Consider the following 26,364-nt stretch of genomic DNA (forward strand, 5'->3'; position numbering starts at 1 on the left):
GACATGTGCTGCTTGGTCTCCAGGGTGAACTCGTCACGCTGCTTCCTGGCACACACCCGACTGTGCTTGTCGTCGGAGGAGCTCAGGGCCTCTGTGTCGCTGAGGACAGCAGTGGTGCCTTTCAGGACAGCCCCACTCTTTGTTGTGAGTGTGACTTCTCAGCTTCAGCGTAGAACCCTCATCCCACTAGCACAGCTCCTTCATCCTGCTGGCATAGACTTTCTGGCTTCCACCGCTGACCCTTGGGTCTTCCTGGCAGGGATCTGTAAAAGAGACTGGCGTGAGTCCTTGTGGGCCCTGGACTTCCAGTTGGACTCGTGGAGGCGTTGTCCTGAGCTCTGGGTTTTTATCTGAACTCATGTGGGACATTGCCGTGGGGTTTAGACTCTTGACTAAATAATCTATGTCGTTGCTATTGCGGATAGATTTCCTGCATTCTCCTGTGTTAACTTCTGGTGACCATTATAAAAATATTATAAACTTCATGTCGTGATCTGAATTGTTCTCTGTGTACAACCCCTGACTATAACAACTACACAGTGAGACTGTGTCTCAAAAAAAAAAAAAAAAAGAAAAAGGAAAGGAAAATAAACAAAAGATGACACAACAACGTACACTGAAAAAGGCAGGCAGCAAGAGGATAGATAAAAATGCAATGAGGCCCTCAAAAATGCAAAAGGAGCCAAGTGGCACACATCTGTAATCCAAGTGCTTGGGAGGCTTCGGTAAGAAGATCTTGTAACTTTGAGGCCAGGCTAGGTTACATCGTGAAAGGCTAGTTGGAACTACCTAGTGAGACTCCATCTCAGTAAACAAAAACAGACAAAAAAAAAATAAAATCTCTGGAGTGATATTCTAGAAAAGTATCAACATCAATAGTTCATCCAACGGCATCCACTACTCTTCCTAGTATTAGTAGGAACATTTATTACCAATTTTTAATGTATTTATTTTTAAATTGACTGGCTTAAAAATTTAAAATTATAAATAAAGCACATTAGGCTGCCATCCAAAAATCCTCCATTCTCTTCTATTCTTCATTAACAATTTCTCATATTTCCTTTAAAAAATTTAAGATTCTGATGAGAACACAAAACCATAAAGTACAAAAGAGAATTAAATAAGCACCCTAAAAGAATAGGAATATATTCAGAGGTTTCAACGAGGGACTTTTTTTTTCTGACGGTTACTGGGGAGCTGGCCAAGATCCCCCAACTGCCTATATGATGGGTGCTGGCAAAAGGATAAAATAAGAGACGGGGAGAGTCATGCCTCAGGATGGGCAAAGACAAAGACTCTCCAGCTAGCCAGTGCACAGGTAGGAGGAGTGACTGATTCTGGGAACAGGAGTGGCAATTGCTGTAGGCTAGTAGGAAAAACAAAGTATTTTTGCAAGAATGAGACAAGGAACAACATGGAAACTGTGGTTTCACCGGGTAAAACTTTGTACTATTGCTACTACATTTCTTTAAGGATCCTTATCGTCCTCAGCAGGTCTTATTTTACCTTGTGAGCACCATAGCGTCACTAGTCATATGCCTTCAGCTGTGACCAGAAGAAAGTAGGGAGTTTCCTTGTTCCAATCTGGCTCAAAGGGCAAGACAAGGATGGTCTCAGACATACTCTAGACTCAATTTGTAATCTGTGCTCCCTGACAGGCAGGAAAGAAATATTAGAGATAATGTAACTGAGCAGTAGCCAATGAGTGCATTACAGTTTAAGGAAAAGTTCACTACTTAAAAGAAGTGGGAGGAAGATACTGAAAGGATACCATGAATAAACAGAACAGAACAGTGAAATCAGCTTGTGGTGGCTTACAAGAGATAATTATTTTTAGAATTTTTGTGAACTTGTTATGCATAACCATTACTAAAAATTTAAATTGTATACATCTTTGTTATATTAAAACAAAAATAATAACTATTTAAAACTCATCACTTCCTAATTACTATGACATCTTACTATCATCCATGCTCTTGAATTATCTGTAACTATTATATCTGTATGATGGAAATTGTGGTTATGTAGTGGTGTGCTATGCACATCCTTTCCTAGCTCTACATTCAATGACTTTATGTTTGCAGTTTGAAACAGGTCCCAGTGGGAATACTTACACTGTGGAAATATTATCAAACACTACAACACAGGGCTTGAGGGTTAACTGTTGTTTTATTGGTTATCTATACAACAAAAATGATGGAGAAAATATTAATAATTAAATTTTAAAATGTGCTACACATCTATAGGTGTTACATTGTGAGTAGCACCCCAAAAATTTTGAGTAAATATTCTTCCAGTGTACAAAAACTAGTGTTTAACTTAGCAAAGAAAACTATGAAATTTTTAATTCATTTTTGAGTGAATTTCAATGAATGGAGTTCTGATATATGTCTTTTAATTGTTCCATTGTCATCTTATTGCTTAATAAAAATATCAAGCAGCAGTCATGGAATTGTACTTGTGCATTAATTATAACTGTACATTACATGGATGCAAAAGTTCAGCAAAAGTTTTTAAAATGCGTTCTATGTGAATCAACTGGAATTTATAATACAGAATATATTTTAAATATTGCTATAATTTTAGCATTCTTTTAACACATACATATTGCTGCTATGGATTGAATTGTGTTTTCCACCTTACCCTCCAAATTGTTACATTGCAGTCCTAACCCCTAATATTTGGAACTAGGATTTTAGCAGGTAGATAAGGTCATGATTCTTATGACATAACGAATGCATTCCCCACTCCCACACATCTGCTGAGCACACAGAAAAATGGCAGCTCCCTTCACACCAAGAGAGAAGCTCACAAAATGAAGTCCACACTGCTAGTAACTTGATCTTAAACTTTCAAACCTCTGGTCCATACCTATGAAGAAAAGGATAGCATTTTTGTGATTGTTTTTTGAGCCAACATATGCATGAACACATATGCACTGAAAGACAAGTAATTATATAAGATACTTTACAAAGTGATAAGTATTACAAAATATGAGCCAAATGATACATGAGAGGAAGTAAAGGCCTGAATCTGAGCAACAGCCTTAGAAAAAGAGATGTTTACTCCTTTTTAAGAGAGCATGATTTGACTTGTGGGCTGCAGCGACTAGCACTTAGACTGCTTTAAGGGTCCGGAAGGATAACCACAATCTGACAGAATAGGAGGAGCATGACAGGTGTGTGATTTTCCAGTGTTGTACCAGATGTCCTGTAAGTTTTTAGTCAGTTCCTCCTCTCCAATCCTTTAGTGCTTCTCAGTCCCCTGCTCTTCTGATGCTATCTTCTCTACACCTCTTCTATAGGTCTCAGAAAATTCTTTTCTCTTCTACACACCTAATCAGTTACCAAACTTTGGAAGTTACCTTCAAGTCATCTTTCCTCTTCCTTCACAAACTCCCTTCTAGATGTATGTAAGCCAACAAATCTCTTGGCTTCCCTTCTGATCATCCTCAACTCTGTAGTTAAGAGTGGTTTTGCTAAATCTGATGATATTACACTTCTGCTTAAAGTTGCGCCATGGTTCTCTGTCTGGTACAAAATCAAAGTCAGATTCTTTGCTCAACACATCCCTTCCTGCCTTTCTACCCATATGTTTTTATAGTTCTCTTACTAGTACCTTTTTCTGTTCATACTGAACTAGATCTCTGTCCTATTACTTGCACTTTCTGTTCCTATCTGAAATTCCCTTCTATTGTCGCTCAACTTCCTCTTTTCCTTCATGATTAGAGTCAGAATTAACATTTCCGGGAAACCACCCGAGGCACCTTGAGCTCCCTGAGATTAACTCAGCCGCTGACCATATTATAAATTCATCTTGTGATTTTTTGCTGACGTATCTGTCATTCAGTTTGTAATAGTCATCTTTTTATCCTTCTAGCTAAGCACAGAAACTGTCACATAACAAGCTTTGTAAGATCTGCTGAAAAAATTTTTAGAAGTTGAGAAATAGGGTTAGCAAGCAAGTGAAGCAGTGATCAAAGATGCTTCTTAGGTTTCTGTGTTAGAGAGTAAGAGATTTTGTGGCTGCAATAAGTGCAGGGAAGAGCTTCCTCGCGCCGAAGATAAAGCAAAATTCGGCGTGTCTCATTTCTTCCTTCACTGAACCAATGACTACGGACAGGTGGAGCCGGAAGGAAGAGAAAAACTACACTTCCCGTCATGCCTCCCGTTTGCCCTCACAGTCACCGCCTCATGCCTACGGAAGTGACAGAAGTACTTCCGAGTTAGGCAATAGCCTGAAGCCGGCTGCATTAGGCGGCCCATTAGGGCTTTGCTTGAAAGCCCCGCCTTTGTTTCGGTCTTTCTAGAAAGCCCGCTTCGATCTCGGCGTTGCGGGACAGGTATTTCCCGACTGCCGTGGTGTCTTTGCGGCAGTGTGTTGCACAGTGTCCGGCGAAACCTTGCCCTCTGGAGTCTGGAAGTTCCTGCAAGGCGCGGCGGGCCTGTGGCACCCGGCAAAGAAACCAGTTACCCGGGGCGCGGTCCCGGCGCTGACGTTCTGTCACTTCTTCTTGCTCCGCGATTACAGCGTAGCAGACGCGAATTTGTCTCCCATGGCTGATACGACCCCAAACGGCCCCCAAGGGGCGGGCGCTGTGGTGAGTGGGCAAGGTTGTCTCGCTTGATGTGCACTAGTTAGGAAGCGAGGTTCCAAGGCGTTCCAGAAGCTCGGAGCTTCCTTGACCCGGACTAGAGTGGGGGTGGAGGTAGGGTAGGGGTAGGGTGGAGGTGTTTGTAAGTGAGCGCTGGGAGTTTGTTCCTGCAGCATCCACCGGCAGGCCTGGAGAGGTGACCCCCACCTGTGCGCCCTGGAAATGGAGTTTTCCTGGCTTTTCCTACTATTCCTTTCTGATTGTCCTAGACCCCAAGGTTGAAAATGCCATTCGAGGTGCTGTGACACGCCTCGTGGCCCGCCCGCGAATTAACAGAGAACCTTTGTACTTACTTTGTTTCGTATAGAAATTACGCAAAAAGAACGTTCGGCTCCTTTACTTTCTCTTTATGAAAACAAATGTCACACTTCTGTAAATTTTTTATTTTTAAGATACTGAGCTGCAGTTTCTAGTTGTTTGTACCAGAAGCGTTGTATTTTAGTTTTAAAAGTATGAATTTGTAATTGGGCAAATTTTTTGTTTTTGTTTTTAAATTGCAACGTTGTTGAATACCGCATTTTAATCTTGCTGGGCCATTTGAGTTAATCTTGTTTGTTAACCCGAAATATTTAGGTATTCTTTCACATGACCAGAATGCAGTTATCACATTAGGGAAATTTAAAATTGATACGTTATTACCTAATATGCAATCCGTGTTCAAATTTGGTCGTTTCTTTAAAATTGCTTCCATCTCCAAGATTTTTCTAGAAAGCACATACTGCATTTACTGTTCATATCTCTTCAGTCTGTCATAATGCAGAACAGTTTGTCTGCCCTCGTCCCCTTTGTGTCTTTCAAAATAGTGGTAATTTTCAAGAGTCCAGACTTTTTCTGGGGAATGTGTCTCAAATTGCAGTTACATAAGTAATATTGTGTCCCGTCTCAGTGCATAGATGAGGCAGTTCCTGTTGATTAGTCCTGTATTGGGGAATTTAAGTTTCATTATTTGGTTAAGGTCATGTCCATCAGTTTGTTCACTGTAAAGACCTTTTCCCTTTATAACTGAAAGATGTTCTATATCATGAAATTGACATTTTGTGACTGTTGCTCTTCAAAAATTTTTCATTCACAAATCTGTTAATAGTTTTTGCCTTTAAAACATTACTAGCTGTAGTGCTGGGGTAGTTCACTCTTAACATGTAAATCAGTTATACCTTTTTATTGTGTGATGAAATTCACATCTGTAAAATTGTACCAAATGAAGTGTACACCTCAGTCATTTATTTCATAGTAAACACTGTACACAAGTAGATTTTAAAGAGAATGTTAAATTTTTAACTGCGGTGCAGTTTGGGTATTTGTAGAGAAATTTTGCACAGTAAGCTAAATTCATCCTTTCACTTAACTGCTACAAATCCTTTAAATTTAGGGGAATGACAGGATGGTAAGTCTGAATAGAATAAATCAGAGGAATATTTCTTATTTGTGAAATTACCTGCATGTGCTTAAGAAGTCTTACAGTAAAATGTCTTTGAATTTGAAAATGATTTTTTCCCTAAAAAATTTTCCCCAAAATATAACAGTTAAATTGCTTTAACACAGTATTTTTAGTTTATAAAGACAAGAAAAAGCTTATATTCACATTTGACTAAGAAGAGGCCACGTGTAAATAAACACATTAAAGCTTTAGAGCATTTTCTTTACAGTTTTTTGAACCTCAGACCAAATATACTGATGAGTGTGTAATTCCTTTTATTTTTACAAATACAAATATTGGTTCATAATTTAGTTTTATTTTTACAAATTATACCATGATAAAACTTGACAGAGCTGGGTGTGGTGGTGCATGCCTGTAATCCCAGCACACTGGAGGCTGAGTGAGGCAGGAGGATCAACAGGAGTTGATCCAGCCAGCCTGGCCTACATCGAGAGTTCAAAGCCAGCCTGAACTACTTATGGAGTCCCTACCTCAAAGACAAAACAAAACATGATGGAAGTTACTCACGTGAAAGTTTCCTATAGCAGTTTTTTCATTGCTACAAGTCTTCCATGGGGCCAAACTTAAACACTAGTCCTACAGAAAATACAAATGCATTCTGGAAAAATACAGCAATGCCAAAATATACTATTGTTTTTTTCTTGCCAATATAACCTCCAAAGAAAATCCAATTAGACACAATCAGAGATCCAAAGGCCAGCGTGAAACCCAGTGAAGAACCAAATGCTAGTACCTGTTTGACTCAGTCTTCACTATAACTGGCACCCTAGGCTTGTCCTATAATACTGCATTACTCATTAGGAAGGTTATGGTTGCTTTAATGCCATAGGCATGGTATTAGTGGTTGAACTCTTCGATACTGAGATAAATAACAGTTGTATTTACAATAATCCACCCGCCTGTGAAAAACACCACCAGTAGGGATGGAAGCAATAGTATTGTGCTTTTTCCTCCTGTCAATGCATTGGGAACATCTCGTACCTTCTAGAAATCCAGACTTCAGTGCAGTCCAGCCCTGGCCTTGTAGTAGGTCCAGTTCCTGGTTTGACGCCAAGCAGTGTTGCCTCACTCTTAAAGCAATATTTTAACTTTAGGTAGACCCATTTTGAAATTAATTTAGTAGAAGCATCATCTATTAAAAAAATAGAAAATCCATCACATATGCTAAAGATAAATACTGTTTGGTGGAACTGTTTTATACACCTATGTAAGTTTGCTTGGATCGTGATACTAAATATTATATCGTTGAAATGTGAATCTCCTTATAATTTAAAGATACGTGGTAAAACATCTTAATATTAAACCAGATTTTACATTCTTGCTTCAGTAATAATGGATCTTCATGGGGGGCATACAGCCTAGGGAAAGACAAAAAAAGTGAGAAGAAAATGGTAAATGGAAGTTTAATTTAATGTCATTGAAACTGGTGCAAAACTTACAGGAGAACCTTGAGGAAATGTAATCATAGAAGAAAAGCAGGTGCCACTTAATACCCGACAGCTGTATTTTGAGTACCTGAGGTAGATAGGCCCTTCTGTGTATCAACAATAGACTAAGGAGTTTGATAAGAACAATTACCATGATTTTCTCTTTTATTTTTATTTATTTATTTTAAAGGTTTATTTAATTCAAACTGAATATATGTGATGCCTTCTTACTCAAGTCTGAGACATACTTATTTGAATTTGAGATTTTCTAAGAAAAGGCATTATGGTTATCTTGAGAGGAATCAGTTCTTACTTAATGTTTTTAACATAGAAGCCAGAATTGCAAGTGTTAAAGGAACACATACAATTGTAGATTTTTCAGGTTTTTTTCTAATTTCTTTTCAAAAATTTTAAAATATAAATTGGTATTTTTAAAAATATTTCCTGAGTTTTCCACATCAAAACTACAGAGTATTTGGACTTAATCATTGCCCATACATGTTAAAACAGTAAGTTTTTATCTAATGACCTAAAAACAAATGTTACGTGTTTGTTAAATATTTTGAATAGGAAATAACAATCACCTTCTCTTTTTCCTTAAAAACATAATTTGCAGACTTAGATTGCTAAATATTTTTCTTTTTAAATCTAGCAATTCATGATGACCAATAAACTGGACACAGCAATGTGGCTTTCTCGATTGTTCACAGTTTACTGCTCTGCTTTGTTTGTTCTACCTCTTCTTGGGTATGTATTATGAATTTCTGATTTAATAAGACAGTTGTACAGGCAGTTTGTAAAATGTCTTTAAGGTGTAAGAATTCTAAACTGTGAGGGGTTTAAGGACAAAAGCACAAATCTGATTTTACATCACTAATAACCTAGTAGTTGATTGGGTAAGTGTTTTTTATCTGGTGATTTGTGAAACTAACATTACATTGAAAATCTGAGGAAACAGTTGTATAGGAATGAAGGGAGTTCATGATTTTTGCATTTTTTTTAAGCTGATAGAAAAATTGCCATTGTATAAAATTCAGTTGCACATGTATGTGAGGAGATGCTTTTAAAAAGGTAGAATCTGTTAAAGTAATTTTTTTCTTTTGGCAATTAAATGATTTTGGTGTTGTGCAATTCTGATGCAATTCACAAAGGAGGAAGAGACACGGTCGTTGTTTATGTCTCATGGTAACTTCTCCTTTGGTAATTTGCAGGTTGCATGAAGCAGCAAGCTTTTATCAACGTGCTTTGCTGGCAAATGCTCTCACCAGTGCTCTGAGACTGCATCAGAGATTACCACACTTCCAGTTAAGCAGAGCATTCCTGGCCCAGGCTTTGTTAGAGGACAGCTGCCACTACCTGCTGTATTCGCTCATCTTTGTCAATTCTTACCCTGTGACAAGTATCCTTTTCTACTCTTTTTGACAGACCAGTCATCAGCTAAGCAAATGGGAGATGGTTTATGTTTTGGTAGGAAAGATTCAGTAATGAGAATATTCCATGAAGCATGGGTTTGTTTGCTTCTTGGCATTTGATATCTATAAGGAAGATGGTTTTAGTGTAAGAGGTTCTGACCCTGTTACTTAAAATGTATACATGGAAAAGCTGATTTGGAAATTTTCTTTCAGTGTTCTGACCTCTTGTCAACTTCTACATTAGCGATGAATGTTTAAAAACTTAAATTGGTATATTGATGTATGCCTGTAGTCCCAGTACTCTGGGAAGCGTAGGCAGAAGCAATGCAACTTTGAGCTGTGCCTGGACATGTTAGCAACTTAGTAAGAACCTGTCTCAAAATACAAAATGATATGGGCTGAGCATGTAGCTTAGTGCAAAGTCCCTGAGTTCAATTGCCAGCACATACACAAAAAACTCAGCTTCGAGCCACAAACTTACACAGGACTTAAAACATTTGAAAATTTCTTTCATTTAATTCATGTTTGGAAAGATATCCAGATCTCTTGCTTTCAGAACGAGAGATCCTGGCATTAGGAGGCTGAGCCAGGGTGATCACGGTGAGTTTGAGGTCAGCCTGGACTACTTAGTGAGTTTACATCCAGCCTGAATTACATAGGTGAAACCCTATCTCAAAAAAAAAAAAAAAAAAAAAAAAAAAAAACCCTGAGCTTGTTTCTTTCGTATTACCCACTGTTAGAAACAAATGAAAATTAATTAAGAAATAAAAATTGGTAGTCTGTGTAGCCAGTGAGGATTTAACAATTCCTTTGGGATTTGTATGTTTTCATATTTCAGGAATGTGATAAAATGGGAATTAGTACAAAAAAGAGAGTTTTACAATTTAGTAAGCAAAGTGATAAACATTTTAAAAATAGGGTTCTTACAGGACTTTTATGCATTGTGAGGAAAAAGTTACCAGTCTTTAAGTTTTTTTTTCCTTGTAGAGCAGCCCTCTGGAAATTAACCATTTTGTATTTGTTGAAGTGTTGCTCTAAAAGCATTTGAATACTTAATGATACAATTATACATATGGAAAACACAATAAACTATTTCTGTAATATTAAATATTACTCACAAGCATAATACCTATGCTTGTAAATGTGTAGTTGTTTTTTTTTGAGACAAAATCTCACTATGCAATTCAGGCTGTCAGGAGGGATGTAACATCCGGCATTTTAACAACTGTACTATGTAGTCCAAGGTGGCGTCGAATTTACAGTGATCCTCCTGCCTCAGTCTCCAGCTTCCTGAGTGCTGCAATTATAGGTGCATGCCACCACACCCAGGTAAAGTTTCAAACTTTAAGCACACTTTGTTGTTGTTATTCAGGATTGAACCCAGGTCTTTGCATATGCTAAGCATACTCCCTACCAATGAGCTACCACTCTAGCCCCAGATTTACAAGTGTTAGAAAAACTAGAAGAGGAAAAAACTCAGGTTTCCTGAGCACCTCAATACTGTATAGAGGAACTTGCCTATTTAATCCAAGGTGTACTTTGTTGTTGTTTTTTTTTTATAGGTACCAGGGATTGAACTCACCACCAAGCATTTGTAAGGCTTATGCCGCTGAGCTAAATCCTCAGCCCCCGAGGTGTATTTTGAAAAAAATAATTGTTATTGCTTAGAACTTTGGAGGCTAAACAGTAATACTGACAAGAGCTTTCCTTTTGAAAGGCTGACCTAATTGTGTTTAAGTACAGTTTTTTGGTGGTACTGAGGATTGAACTGAGATACTCTTACCATTAAAGACATTCCCAGCATTTTTGTTTGTTTGTTTGTTTAAATGTTGTCTTACTAAGTAACCCTCCTGCCTCAGCCTCCTGCAGTGTCTGGATTACAGTGTACCACTGCATCCAGCTGCAGTTTCAAGATATTTTTGTCTATTCCTAGGTAGAACCAGTAACCATTTATATGTGTGATATATGCAGATTCTATTTAGAGTTCGTTTTATCAGGATAATGTAAGTAGGTTGGGACATAAGGATAGAGTTTTTTTATATTTTAATGCATGGATCTTTAATGTCACATCATAATTTGTGTTTGTTTATTTTTTGGTAAAACTCACTATATGTTTGTTGTATTACAACTGTGTTTATTTGGCATATCATCGGAGTGGCTAGCTTTCCTTAGGCTTATTCATTGAGGAGCTTTGCAGTTAATCTTATTTTTTTGTACCTGTGATAAAATTTATGACCTCACACGTGCCAGGCAGGCACTTACACTGCTGAGCTAAATCCTGGCCCTTGCAATCAATTTTTAAAATTCTGGTTTGTTTGTTTGTTTTAACACAGGGTCTGGCTATGTAGTTCAGGCTACCTTTGAATTCACTAGATGGTCCAGGCTGGCCTCAGATTTATAGCAGTCTTTCTGCCTCAGTCACCCTAGTGCTGGGATTAAAGGCATGTGCCTCCATAACCAGCCTCACTTTTTCTGAGATACTTTGGGAAGATATGTAAAGATTTTTAGTTATTCCTTTTAATAGCTTAAAATTTCCTTGGAGAGAGAAATAGAAGTGAGAGGAAATATATTGTAGGTAATTAGTTTAGAGCAAATTGAATACATCAGTACTGAACTTTGGGTCAGTACTTGGTACCAACAGGTGCTCAGTATGTTGTGTTGAGTGAATCCTCAGGTCATACAAATGAGACTGTGACTGCAGACAACCCGTCTGCCTTTTCTGTATTGTTGGTTATTTGCTAACTTGTCTCATGGGATGTTGAAGCCTAAGAATTTCATATTCCCTACATTCCTATGGAAGGAGCAGTGGTAAGCAATAGAAATAACATAAACTAGGTAAACTGATTCTTCAGAAATTGGGTAAGGGCCATAATTTCACTTGGTCTGTTAAGGACAAGTAACGTACTTAGAGTTAAAATTGTACTATAGCCCTTTAAATAGTTTAAAAAATGACACTGAAAGTGGAGTCTTTTTATGGATTCCTGAACTGTACATTGTAACAGGTGGGTTTGTGAATTACACAGTATTCGAGCTGAATGGCTCATTAGAAACCTCTAGCTTTGGCCTGTCTATAGTCTTTTTTGTTGTTGTTGTAGTTGTTCGTTTTACTCACCTTGAACTGGCTTTTTAGCCCAGATTGACCTTGAACAAATAAGAGGATGAAACAGTCTAGGAAAATCAGTGGTTAACAGAGTCAGAACTAAAGCCCAGATACTTCAACTTACAATTGAGAGTTCTGTTTTAGCGCCTGACATTACCTGAGTTATTGAATCAGTCTTCAGGTCTAAATATGTCAAAGTTTAAATTGAATTATGTAAACTACAACAGAGTTTTACAGTGACCATAAGAGAGGACTGTAGCTTTCATCACTTTTAAAGAGGTGTATCTGTGATTCATTAAAATGTTGAAGACGTGTGTGTGTGTGTGTGTGTGTGTGTGTGTGTGTGAGAGAGAGAGAGAGAGAGAGAGAGAGAGAGAGAGAGAGAGAGAGAGAAAGAGAGATCTCTACTCAGAAAATTGGTATTTTACCTAATTTGTGCGAATAGAAAGGAGGAATTGGTCAGGTTATTAATTTGGAGAATTGGTATATTATTACAGAATTAGGTTTTTTTTCTAATACTTGGATAGGTGCTCACCAATTAGAAGTTAGGAAATACGGAGTCCTAAATGAGTTGTGGTTATAATAAATTTGATATGCAGATTGTTATAGTAGTCACTCTTTCCCATTCATATTGAGGCACTGTCTAAAGTACGAAAATATAATTCGTTTCTTAGAAACTGCTAGTATTTTGAGAGTTAGCATTTTTGTCATTCATGATTAACAAACAGTATCATTTCATGGAAGTACTTGACAAGTTTGTTTTTGTTTTTCTAATAACAACCTGGCAGTAGTTGGGATTGTGAATGTGATCTTTTGAGCAATTTCCATTTTTCAAAAAGTTAGACGAAAATTGTACATTTATTCAGGGCATGAAGTCAAACCATTTAGACTTAAATGTAAGGTTTCACTGTTTATGTCTATAGCTAAATTGCTGAGTATATAACTGAAACAGTTTTTAGGTGCAGGAGCTTAAAATTACGGCAGTTTTGTAAGGAAAAAAATAATAAAGGATCTTCAGCTGAGGAAAATTTGGGAATTAACTGACGTTAACCTCCATGGTCAGGATCTGTGAAAGCATGCAAGTGTTTGAAGGCTCAGAGTGACCAGAATGGCCATTGTTGGGTTAAAAGTTACATATAATTCTCTGAGGTAGCCTAGGTTTGAATATAATTAAGATATTTACAGTGCTTTAATAACCAATGAAATGAGAAAAACCTTTCATTGTCTTTTTTCTTCTTGAAAAGAACGATGAGTTTTAGAAAGTTAAATAGTTAAATACTTTTTTATATGCTTAAGTAATTGAAATTTTCCATTATGTGCAGTGTCATAAACATATTCATTGTATTATAGATTGAAAGTACATTTTAGATTTTTTAGTTAAAATCATTGATATATTTCATATGTATAATGATCATAGGGAATTTTTTAATAAGTAACCTGTTTGGTTCAAGATATATCACTAAAACAGACGCATTGCACTGAATTTATTTTGCAGGTGTTTCAGATCTTTATATTTGGATATAGTGCATACCTTGTTTTGCAAAATATTTGATAATTGGTAAATTTTTCCTTAACTATTTTCTTCAGTGAGTATTTTCCCAGTCTTATTATTCTCTTTGCTTCATGCTGCCACATACACGAAAAAAGTCCTTGATGTAAGTAAAATGCACTATTTCTTTGACTCCTGGATTATAGGCGGCTTATTAAAAAAAAAGAAAATATTGTCAGTGTTCAGTATCCCTGGGGTGTGCAGAGAGTGGCTTTAACCATCTTAGATTAAAGTAGTTGCCAAAAAAATTACCTGTAATGAGTATATATAGACTTTTATTATCATTTCTAAACGATACAGTACAACTTCTTACATAGCATTTACATTATACTAGGCATTGTAAGTAATCTGGAGATGAAGTATGAGAGGATGTGTGTAGGTTATGTGAAATTGTCATTTTAAATAAGAGTCTTGTGCTTCTGCAGATCATGGTACCCCTGAAACTAATCTCCCATGGATACTAAGGGTTGATTGTAACTGGATTACCAAAATGCTTCACTATATGTAATGTTTGTTTTCTCTTGTTTTAGGCAAAGGGTTCAAATAGTTTACCTCTACTGAGAGCTGTCTTGGATAAATTAAGTGCTAATCAACAAAATATTCTGAAATTCATTGCTTGCAATGAAATTTTCTTGATGCCTGCTACAGTTTTTATGCTTTTTAGGTAAGAATAAAAAATACATGTATTTTTGGAAGACTGATAAGTGACTATAATAAAGATACTAACTCAAATTTTGTGTAGGTTGAATCAAATGAAGTAGATATTGACATGTAGAGCTAGATGGATTTTAATCACTTTAGTAAAGAAGCTAGACACAATAAAACTAGTAATTTGTTGTGCATTCCTCATAATACATCATTGAACACTTTGATTTCAGAGTTACTACTTTCTAGAAAATCTTTGCCATTAACCAAGATGATTTTTTGAAGTCAAGAAAATAGTAAGTGTGCTAGATGTGCTGGTGCTATACAGGAAGCTGAGGGAGGGATACCAAACATTTGAGCCCAGCCTGGATACTTAGTGAGACCCTGTATCAAAGTAAAGAAGAAGGTTAGGAATGTAATTCAGTCATAGAGTACACCCTGGGTTTGATCCCCAGGACCAAGAAAAAAATTAGATATATAGTAATAGTTGCTTCTGCAGGCATATAATAGTTGCCCAGGTTGGCCTTGAACTGATGGAAATCCTCCTGCCTCTGCCTCCTGGATGGGATGACAGGTATGCACCAGTATGCCCAGTTTAGACTATTATCTTGTTACCTAGCGTGCGAAGATAGGCCTTCAGATTCAATCCCCGGTATGGAAAAAAAAGTTAAGTGAAAATAAGTAAATGTATACAATCCAGCAGCAGCAATCCACGAATGCTGGATATAGGATTTGATGAATTTATTGTAACTGTATTTATAAATTACTATTCTATAAAATTACTATAGTTTTTTTTTTGGGGGGGTGTGGTTTTATTTTATTTATCTTTTTTGAGACAGGGTTTCACTGTGCAGTTCAAGGCTGGCCTTAAAATCACTATATAGTCCAAGCTGATTTTGAACTCATGATGATCCTCCTGCCTCCGTCTCCCAGGTGCTGGGATTATAGGTGTGTACCACCACACCTGGCTACTGTAGATTTAGTAAGTTTTATCCTATGAGGCAAAAGCACAGAAAAGGGTAATGTCATGTGTGGCAAAGGGAAAGATAAAAATTGTACTGTCTTCCTTATGATGTATAGATTGTATTTTTCATCTCTGTCTTTTGTAACCCTGACCAGACACTTACATAGTACAATTGGTAAGAAGAACTTTTTGCCTCCTTGCTTACTCATTTTTCTGTTTCTTAGATCACCTAATCTTGGCCTTAGAACATACCATGTTCTGTCATTTGTTTCATGTAGGTGATAGAAGATTTAAATGGTAAATACTAAACCTACTTTTTTAAATAGATGTAATTGATGTCTACGTTCTAAAAATAAGTAAAATAATTTATCATGTTCATCTTAAATCAGGCTCAGTGCCCGCCTATCATTTGTGAGGCCCTGGTTTCCATCCCTTGTGCTCCAAGAGATAAAAACAAGGCGGGGTAGTGTTTACCTATAATCCCAGCTCTCTAAGAGGCAGGTGGATCACAAGTTCAAATACAGCCTGGACAATTTACTAAGACCCTGTTTCAAAAAGTGTGGGAATGTAAGTCAGTGTGATGCCCTGGATTCGGTACTCATTACCATAAAGAAACAAAATGAAATGCTGTGATCATGTATAAATTTAGATAAACAAAATCTCATTTTAAAACCGCAGATTTTTTGTTGAAGCACTGCATTTTGACTTCATTGGTGTATTAACTTGTTTGTGCCCCCTTAAACATGTTACCTAAACACTTAACTGTGTATAAACAAGTCTTAATTTCTAGTTACTGTATAGGAAATGAAATTTTATCAGACATACTTAAATTTAGAAGAAATTAATTATGCTTTTTTTGTTTCCAGTAGAACTTGCTTCTCTGTTGAAACTGGATTTTCAGTTACCTATTACCAACTTTCTTGTCTCCACCTTCCCTCTTACACTTCTTAATCTCTATTCTGTGCTTTACCGTGGAGCCAAATCACTATTTTACTGTTCTTTGAAAATACACTTCTGAATATGAATGAGAACATAGGTATTTGTCTAGCATTTGTCTGTGCTGGGCTTGTTAGTTTCCTCCAGTACCATCCATTTTTGCTGTAAATAAGAATATTTCATTTTTCAATAGGGCTGAATGATACTCCATAGTGTTTATATACTTGGGTACATATGTGTCACTTTGTCTTCATTCATCAGCTAATGGATAACTCAGTTGAGACAGTGAATAGTGATGAAATAAACATGAGAGTGTAGCTATGCTGATTTCACATCTTTAGATGTATAGCTCCTAGAAATGGAATGGTTGGATCATGTACTTTTAGTTGTTTGGGGCTCCTTCAATGTTCTTCATTGCACTAATCTACATTCCCCATTGGCTGTGTATAACAGTTCTTTTTATCGCTGCATCCTTGCCAGCATTTATTTTTGCTTTTGTCACAGTAGCCATTTTGATGGGTGAGAAGACATCTCATGTGATTTTGATTTGCCTTTCCCCCATGACTAACGATCTTGAGCATTTTTTTGTATACTTGTTGGCTATTCATGTATCTTTTGAGAAGTGTCTATTCAGATCATATACCCATTTTTTTTTTTTTTTTGGATTGTTTTCAGCTTAAGCTTGTTATACATTCTGGATAATAATCCCTTGTCAGATGAATGTTTGCAAATAATTTCTCCCAGTCTGTATGGTGTCTTCATTTTTTGTTGTTGCCTTTGCTGTGCAGCAGTTTTGCAGTTTGACATGTTCTTACTTTTGTTGCCTGGGCTTTTGGGGTCTTATCCAAAAAATCATTGCTTATACTGATATCTTGAAGTGTTTCTTCTATTTTTCTTCTGCTAGTTTCAGAGTTCTTTGACAATTTTGAGGTTTTAGTACATGAGGAGAGAAGATTATCTACAGTAGTTTGATACTTCCACTTACAGATACACAGTTTTCCTTAGCACCATTTATTAAAGAGGCTGTCCTTTCTTCAGGGTATGTTTTTGGTTCTTTTGTCAGAAAGTAGTTGGCTATAAATGGACTGTAGGTCTTATTGTTAGGCTCTCTTTTCTGTTCTACTGGCCTGTGTGTGCCTTTGTGCCACTATCATGCTGTCCTGGTTACTATAGACCTTTACTATGTTCTAAGGTTAAGTATCATTATGCTTTTAGAGTTTTTCTTTTGGCTCAAGATCAATTCGGCTATTTCAGAGTCTTTTGTGTTTCTATATGTATTTTATGATTTTTTTTTTTTTATTTCTGTGAAGAATATCGCTGAAAATTTCATGAAGATTCCATTGAATCTGTAGTTGCTTTTGGGACGTAAGGACATTTTAACATTTTTCCAACCCAGGAACATAAAGACAGGTGATATTTTTTTGTGTCTTTCAATGTTTTGTAATTTTTATTATAAAGAACCGCAGTGTTTATAAATTTGTACTCTGTTCCTTTTTTTCCATTTTGTTTTGCACTTCATTGATCCCACTTAGGGCCTTGCACATGCTAAGGAAGCATTTTATCAAGGAGCCAGATCTCTAACCCTCCATTTTTATTAGGAAAAGCTACTAATGCTTTAAGTTTGTAACTGGAATATAACCCAAAGTGTGAAATTTTTTAAAGTTGTAAGTCATTGACATTTTTATGTGGTACTCTTGAAGTTTGACAGTCTGATATTAGAAGGCTTTATTAAGTTTTATTTGTAGAGTGGTATTGCTGAAAGGTCTGTATTTAAAAATGAATTAACAGTTTGTTAATCCTACACATATATGCACATGTGTACAGAGACAGATAAAAAGAGGATCATTGTATCTTTATTTCTAATTATATATTGGCATAATCCTAAATATCCAGTACTTAAGAGCCTGTCACCTAGGCTTGGTATAAGCCTTAGATGGAGCTTATAAAAAAAGAATGAAGTAATTTATATATTGTCATGTGGGATGATCTCTAAGATATAATAAAGTTGGTTAAAAACAATACAGAGTATTCCTGTTTATATTTTGGGGAAAGGATGTGCACAAATAAGTATGTATGGTTCTGTCTCAGTTTCTTGGAAACGATATTACTACTTTCTTAGATGATATTACTACTTGCTTGTTATGTGGATCAGTGAATTATTACTATAAAGTAAATGCTATGAGTGTCACATTTTATATACTTCTGGACAGAGATTGTGCTTTGGGAAAAGGACTAAGTTAGATAATGGAAAATATCAGTGACTATGTATTTATACTGTGTATATAAAGTTTATCAATACTTGTTGGAGACAAAGGATGTGATATTTAATTTAGTGATGTTTGTAGTCATGTAAATTATTTTAGTTATGAAAATATCACACAATTTAAAAGGCTAAAAAAATTAAACTAAAAACCTACATTTAGCATTTTAATGTTTTGAGATATAGTTGTATAATATATATATAGTTTTATATTCCAAAGTTACTATATAGTTTTTATTACTGGCATTTTAAGTAGTTATATACCAAATCCAGCCCTCCTAGCTCATTGTCCACTTCAGGTTGCTGCTGTGTTTTTTGTTTCTTTATGTATTTTTGCAGTTCAGGAGATGGAACTTGGGCCCTCACACATTCTAGGCAAGAGCTCTACCATTGAGCCACATCCCCAGCCCCATTGCTATGTTTTGGTTTTAGTCATTTCAGTGAATACCATAGAGTTGTTTTGTATGGAAGAACTCCAAACTTGAAATTTGATAAATATATGTAACTTTGGGAATATTGTACTTATACTTTTAAATCAGAAATACTTACTAGTGTAGGCTATGTAGGTTAGCCAGGATACTTTTGAGCTTTCATTCATTTATATGGAATAAACCCCTTTTTTTTTGAGTACTTACTAATTTTAAAATTTGATGCCAATTTTCTGTGGTAATTATGGAAGCATTTGTAATGTTCTTGACTTAGTATTTTAAAATTTCAAAAGAAATACATTTTTATTTTATTCTTTACCAGTGATCTACATTCGTTTGTTTCCTTTTTAAGAATAACTTGGATTTAGCGCTGATAGATACTACTGACCATTTTAATGTATGAAGATATACGTGTTCTCCATTTAAATTGCCTATGTTTTGATTATACTTATAAATTGGTAATAATTTATTCATTATATTTGTTTATTTCAGTGGCCAAGGAAGTTTGCTCCAGCCTTTTATATACTATAGATTTCTTACGCTTCGATACTCCTCTAGAAGAAATCCTTATTGTCGGTAAGCTGATAGTTTAAATTTATATTATTTGTTTAAGCTATTGACAATTTATAATTTTTATAACTGTTAGGAGTTATTTAGCTAATAGTTTAGAATTTAGAAGGAAGAAGTGTTTTTGTAATTCTCGGTCTCAGAATTAGCTAGGCTTAATGAGGAGAGGATTGTGTAGACCTCTTTGAGTTATGAAGGGGTTGTGTCCTGAAAAATTCATCTTAAGTTGGAATTGTCATGAGTTGAAAGTACAGCTAATACACCTACCCTAGCAAACATAGCTTAGCAACACTAGTGGCTGATTGGGTGTTTAGAACTTTCTGCTATTGCAGAACGGCAGAAAACATTGCGATAAAGAATACCATACATGTATTTTTAGCCTCGGGAAACATTAAAATTTGAAGTACAGTTTCTGTTGACTGAATACCATTCTCGTAACATTATAGGATTGAAAGTAAGTCAACATACAGCAAGTCAAAGTGTACATTGGGGACCACCTGTATTTTCAGAAATTAGTATTGGAGATATATTTGACTGTCTTTAAAATACCACTAATAGAGTGTATAAAGATATGAGACTTAAGTCCCATTCTCAAAATTATTTCCTTCAGGATAAGAGATTTACAGGTCAATACACAACAGTTCCCCCCTCATCCACAGTTTGATTTTTTTTTGTGATTTCAGTTGCATGTGGTCTAAAAGTATTAGGTGAGAAATTTGATAAATAAATAATTTATGAGTTTTAAATCATGTGCGGATCTGAGGAGGGTGATAATATCTTGTGCTGTCATTCTCCCCCTCACATGACATGTGAATCATTCCATTGTCCAGAGTATCAGTGTTGTACAATGCCTAGTTTATAAATTAAACTTTTATCGAAGTTTGTAGATACAGGAAAAAGCAAAGTATATGTAGGATTCACCGCTGTCTGTGCTTTCAGCATCTCTTGGGGGTCTCAGCACGTAGACTCCTTGGGTAAGGGGGTTACTGTACAATGAGCTGCCATATTTTTGTTGTATTAGTACTGTCCTTTACTGGGGGGGGGGGGAGTGATTGGGCCAAAATAATTCTAGAAAGGTTTTCTAGAATGGGATTTAAATTTGTTCTGGAAAGATTAAATACACAGTGAGAGGGGAAAGCCTTTTAGTAGAGAGAGTAGCAGCTTGAATTCAGAGGCACAAAGGATAAGCCGTATTTGAGGAGCACTGAGTGCACATGTTTCATGGTAGTGGAGATTCTGAAAGGTGTGTTGCTGGAAGTGGGACTAGATTAGAAAGGTACATGGAGCCGTATCATAAAGCTTCTTGAGTTTCAAGACTAGAAGTTTTGAATTTGTCTTTTAGCTATGTGGGAATGATGATTTGGACATGATCAGAATATTCTTCTGGTACTCTTTTTTTTTTTTTTTTTTTTTTTTTTCTTCTGATAGTCTTATACAGAATAGTTTGCAGGAGAAAATTAGAGAAGCTTAGAAATATTTTAGGCAATTAGTAATAGTTTTCAGGAACCAAATACTTAAGTTATGGATTTTGTTCTCAAAGCAGAATTAAAATGAGTATGTTTATATAGCATTTTCAATTAACTCAGTAAAAATGTTGACACTGTTTTTATTCTCATGTTTAAAATAATGTAGAATTCACTTAGAAATCCAGTGTATTAGGATGATGTCTGTAATATCACAAAATGAATTTGAATGCTGGTACATCTATAGTATGGTCGTAGGCAAAGTTATTTCAACTTGAATTTCTTTATTTATAGAAGAAAAAGCATTTTTAAAGTACTTCACTGTGCCAGGACCCAGTGTGGTGGCACACGTTTGTAATGCTAGCACTCAGGAGGCTGAGGCAGGAGCATTGTCATGAGTTTGAGGTCAGCCTTGGCTACATAAGTGAATTGAACACCAGCTTACACTACAAAATGAAACCCTGTCTCAAAACTATCAGACAGAAGTACTTAATCGTGCCAGGCGTGGTGGCATGTACCTATAGTCACAGATTAGCAACACCAGCAGCTAGTAAGACAGGAGGATTTCAAGAGTCCAAGAGTTCAAAGCAACTGAACTGTGTTGCTTGGGCAACAGAGACCTTGTCTCTTAATTTGTTACCCTCACCCCCCAAAAAAGGTTGGGGAGTTACATGGAGGTTTTAAACTATTGTGTTCTTTGAAAGCAACTTTATTTTCCCGAGTCTATGTCTGATTCTCCTTCCAGGAAATGTTTTAATGTTGATTTTGTGAAATGGAACTTATTTTAGATACAGACTTCTTTTTTTTAAGGGGGGGTTGATATTAGAGATTGAACCCAGGAGTTACTGAGCTACATTCCTGGTCTTTTTTTTTTATCCTCCCAGTCCTTTTGAGACAGAGTCTCACTAAATTGTGAGGGCTGGCTCAAACTCGGATCTTTCTGCCTCCGCCTCCTCAATAGCTGAGATTACAATATTTACCATCACATAAGAACACAGGTTCTTAATGAGTTTCTGGTAGTAAATAAGCTTTCCCTTTACTGGATTCCATGATTCTTTATCTTTTTTTCTGGTCTATGAGTTGATTTTACATATTGTCTTCTGGTTTGTTGCCCTCACATCCATTTGTAAGTTTGGTTTTTTGTGCTGCTTTATACCTTATTTTTTCTATATACCTTTTATGTCATTCCACTAAATCTGGAAGTTTAGAGCTGGAGATGTAGCTCAGTGGCATAAGTGCCTGCCTCACAAGCATGAAGTTATGAGTTCGAACTCCCCAAAAAAAGAAAGAAAAGAAAAAGCAAATCTAGAAATGTAGAATTTTTGTAGACCGAAAAGGAAAAGATAGCAGTGGATCAGGATATCACAAAGATGTGCTAATAAGCATCTTCAAGCTTCTCTGATAAGCATACATTTTAATGAAGACAGTAAAAGGTAATGGAAAACATTTGGGCTTGTAAATATCAATAAATAGGCTGTACAACTACATTTTTTCATTATTTTTGTTAAGAGTTATGACAGTGGGGCTGGGGATTTAGCTTAGTGGCATAAGTGCCTGCCTTGCAAGCAGGCAGTCGTGAGTTTGATTCCTGGTACCGATAAAAAAAACGAAAAAGACCAAAAAAAAATTGAAAAAAAAAAGAGTTATAACAGTTTGTATAGTATTTTTACTTGTCATAACATTTATTCTCAAAGTGGTAGTATCCTTCTTTCTAGATGTCTACAGTAAATTATAACCATTCTGTCTAGGTCATCAGACATGAGTGACATTTAAATTCATAAATTTAAGATTCATTTCCTGAGTCACAGAAAACTACAAGTTAGGGACTTAAAAAGCCATGTGTCCCTGGTGACAGTTATATTGGACAGCACAGATCCACAAAATTATCACCATTGATCTCTGCTTGACAGCACTAAGCAGTGATGGCGAACCAGTTAGAGGTTTCAGGGCTAACGTTCTCCGCAGCACGCATGCCATAGGTTCGCTACCACCAGTCAGTGACTGGTGTTTGCCAATGAAAAAGCCAAGATTTTCCTTTCTTTTTGTTACTAGAGTATTTTTAGGTGTTTTCTTACATTTTTCATTTGAAGAGTATTTTCAAATGAATACTCAGGTGTGGTAGTGTCTGTAATTCCAGCACTTGGGAGACGAGGGAAGGGAGTCATCGTGAGTTCAAGGCCAGCCTGGGCTACATAGTAAGTTCAAGGCTGACCTCAACTCGTGTGCAGATCCTGTCCCAAAAAAAGAAAGAAAGTAGGTAGGTAAGCGATTTTATATGATTGTTAACAAGTTTATGTAGAATTAAATATGTCCTTTTGAGAGATTTATTCCTGATAGATTAGACAACTGAGTTGGTGTGATGATGAAGGTCCTATGAAATCATGGGGAATAGGATAAAAATGAGAATTCATTAGGAGGTGTGAACAGGAGCCAGATCTTTCGAAGAAAGAGTCTGAGTAGTTGTACCATGGTACTTGGAAGTACTCAGCATACCAGTAGTTACATGTTGCTTGAGCTCAGAAAATACATAGGACAGTGGTAGAAAGACATGTGCTCAGAGAGGTAGGTAGTAGAAGGGACCAGATTGTGAAAGTATTTTATTTTGATATGTAGGAAGACTTATGAAGTTTACGGTGTGAAGGGTTTAGAAACCCCTGTGATGAAATTAATTTAGAAGTAAATATTCCGGAAGCCTGCAGGCATATCAAGAAGAAAAAATAGATCAATTTGAACTAACCTAGTAGAAAAGGAAACAATTAGAAAACTACTCAAAAAATAGTGTTTTAGATCATGGGGAAGAGGACCCTAAAAGGTAAAGGAAGAGCAGGATTTGGGTGTTGTGCAATTTTCCAAATTGTGTATTTCTGACTTTGTGGGAGAGCATATGAAATACTTAAAAAGAAAATTCTAACCATAGACGTACTCAGAGACTACAGAAAGTTAGAAATCGGAGTTACAACTTCATGTAGATGAGGCAGCATATAAAGTAGGAATTGTGAAGTCAAAATTGCTTGCTTTTGATAATCTTTTAAATCATCTATAAATTATACTACAATATATATGATTTTGCATATATTAACCAGATAATGCATGTCATCTATACAGAATATAATAGAGAATATTTTGTAGGCAACAAGCATACTTAGGAGAAGGGCAGAATCCTCAAAGTATTTGGGGCACAAACGTGAAACAAAAGTTAGTCAATGAAATTGTGGCAAGAGATGAGGCAGCAAATTCGATAGAGACCAGATTTTGATGGTTCTGAAGAAAAAAGAGCCAGTTTGATTTCTAGGAAGCTGAACGCCCACTTATCTCATTTAAATTTCACTATAATTGTGAAATTCATGTTCCTAATGAAGAAAGCTCTGTGAGAGTGCATGTTCATTTAAAGAAATAAGATATGGGCTGTCCATGTTAGATAACTTTGCTTGCTTTCTTTTTAAATAAGCCTGAATTCGCCTAAATTAAATGTGAAAGTTGCATGACTACTATAAAGGAAAAAAAAAAAATAAGTCTTCCCTAATCTCAGGCCTTAGAGATAGCCATTTTTCAAAATATTTTTGTTAAAGACAGCTGCTGATTTTAGGGATTTAATTTTGTGTGCGCATGTGCTTGAGGCAGCATCTCTGTATTGTCCCGGCTGGTCTCCAAGCCTGTACTCAAACAATCATGTTGCCTCAGCCTGCAGAGTGCTAGAACCACAGAGGTGCCATCCATTTTATGTGTATTTTGTATGTTTTCTGTAATGCATTCTAGGTTAATCTTTATTTCTGCAAATTTTTTATTGGCTGTGATAAACTTCATAAACATTTGATAGCATTATATTGCTTATTCATTGTTTTTTCCTTATTTTGTAGGAACTTGTTTAATGAACTGAGGATTGTTGTTGAACATATAATAATGAAACCTGCCTGCCCGCTGTTTGTGAGAAGACTTTGCCTCCAGAGCATTGCCTTTATAAGCAGACTGGCACCAACAGTTGTGTAGTTTAACATTTAGTTAAGCTATGTACATAATATAAGCATTATTAGCAGCTGGTACTTCTACTAGGGGTCAAAAATTCCAGGTCTTAAAATGACCACAATCCAATTTACGTAACTTAAATAATTGCATCTCATTGGAAAAGTAATCATTTCCCTGGCATGTTAAATCAAGCCTTTTTAATAAAAGTTTCAGAAAATTTTACTGTGCTCTGTTGCTAATGGAAAGGGGAGTTTGTATCTAGTGGTAAATATACCAAATTTTTTTAGATGCTGCTGTGCCTGTATCATGAAATACATTTATTTCTTGTAAAGTTCTGAAATTTGTTTCACTCTAATTAATAATCTTGAGTTTTTATCTAGCATGAGTTCAGAATAATAATAACGTGTTAATTCAGTGTATTTTGAGACAGTATTCTTTTGCCATTCAGTAATTTTCATTGATGCCTTTAACAAATTATTCTCACTGTAATTTTATTTCAAATTGTTACTGACTTTGCTGCCTTGCTAGGACAGCTGTTAGGGTTCATGTAACTATTTTATATCAGAAAGTAGTAGTGACAGCTTCCCTTTTAGAGACTCATTGAGTAACATTCGTCAATCATAAAATCTTTTTACAAACATGAACCAGATAGGTTATTAGTATAATTATAGTTTGTGGAGTTATCAAGTTCAGATTCTTGACTCTAGTTTTTGGGTCTCTTAGGCTTGAATTTTTCTGGACAGTTGCAGCAGTTAAGAGTCCATATGAAAGAAATGTAACTAAAGATTGAGAATATGTGACTGGGCCTAGGGTTTAGCTCAGGAGCACAAGCGCTTGACTGACAAATGTGAGGTGAGTTCAATCTCTGGTACCACAATCAGAGAGAGAATACATGACTAGTGCTCATGTGTGTTCTAAAATAATAAAGATATTCGGTAGATTACATATTTTCCCATCAAATTTCACTTAAAAGGTTAAATGGAAAAGTTTATAGGATTGCAGTTCATTGAGGGTATGGTTGAGGGAGGAGGTATGGGCAAGTGTGGATTTCAGTTTGACAGTTTCAGTTCACTGATTGGGGAATTGGATATATTGTGAAGCTGTGACTTGAATTGTATAACATGTTAAATCGTGTTCATTGAGCTCCTGTCAACTGCTTTATAAAATTTATTCTGATCCTTGCTACTATTGCATGATTGGAAATGTTTAAAAGATTGCACAATTTTAGACTAATGAAATGGTTTTTGTAACCAGTTTTCTTCTCTCTGCATGTAATTTGGATTTCTCAAATACATTTATTAGTGACTTATCAGTAACATTTTTCCTTTTGTTCCTAATTTATAAAAAGTGATATTCTTAGGATAGATTACCAGAAAAATTCTACTTGGTAGCTTAACAACTGACTATTTTTGTATTTTTGTAATATTTATCCACTGAATTGGAGAAGCAACCTCATAATATACAGTTGATTTTGTATGTGTGTGTGGCTATTTATGTAATTGATGGTTTTAAGAACTAAACTTTTTAGAGCAATAAAGTGACTATAATGTTAAGTAAA

The 26,364-nt window shown here is 35.9% G+C and overlaps 1 protein-coding gene and 1 pseudogene across 1 annotated transcript; one reads left to right on the forward strand and one right to left on the reverse strand.

The window, feature by feature from the left end:
• The first annotated feature begins 4,214 nt into the window (after nt 1–4,214).
• Nucleotides 4,215–26,364, forward strand: Tmem33 (transmembrane protein 33). The gene is made up of 7 exons (XM_003471557.5): nt 4,215–4,600; nt 8,172–8,266; nt 8,731–8,918; nt 13,619–13,686; nt 14,111–14,244; nt 19,306–19,389; nt 24,701–26,364. The coding sequence occupies exons 1-7, from the start codon at nt 4,556–4,558 to the stop codon at nt 24,828–24,830; spliced, it is 744 nt and encodes a 247-aa protein (XP_003471605.1). The 5' UTR covers nt 4,215–4,555; the 3' UTR covers nt 24,831–26,364.
• LOC106028017 (transmembrane protein 50A-like) lies at nt 6,631–7,673 on the reverse strand (annotated as a pseudogene).

The sequence above is a fragment of the Cavia porcellus genome, unplaced genomic scaffold (genome assembly GCF_034190915.1).
Source record: "Cavia porcellus strain 051 isolate PalLab524CR breed Dunkin Hartley unplaced genomic scaffold, mCavPor4.1 scaffold_30, whole genome shotgun sequence".
NCBI classification, from domain to species: domain Eukaryota; kingdom Metazoa; phylum Chordata; class Mammalia; order Rodentia; family Caviidae; genus Cavia; species Cavia porcellus.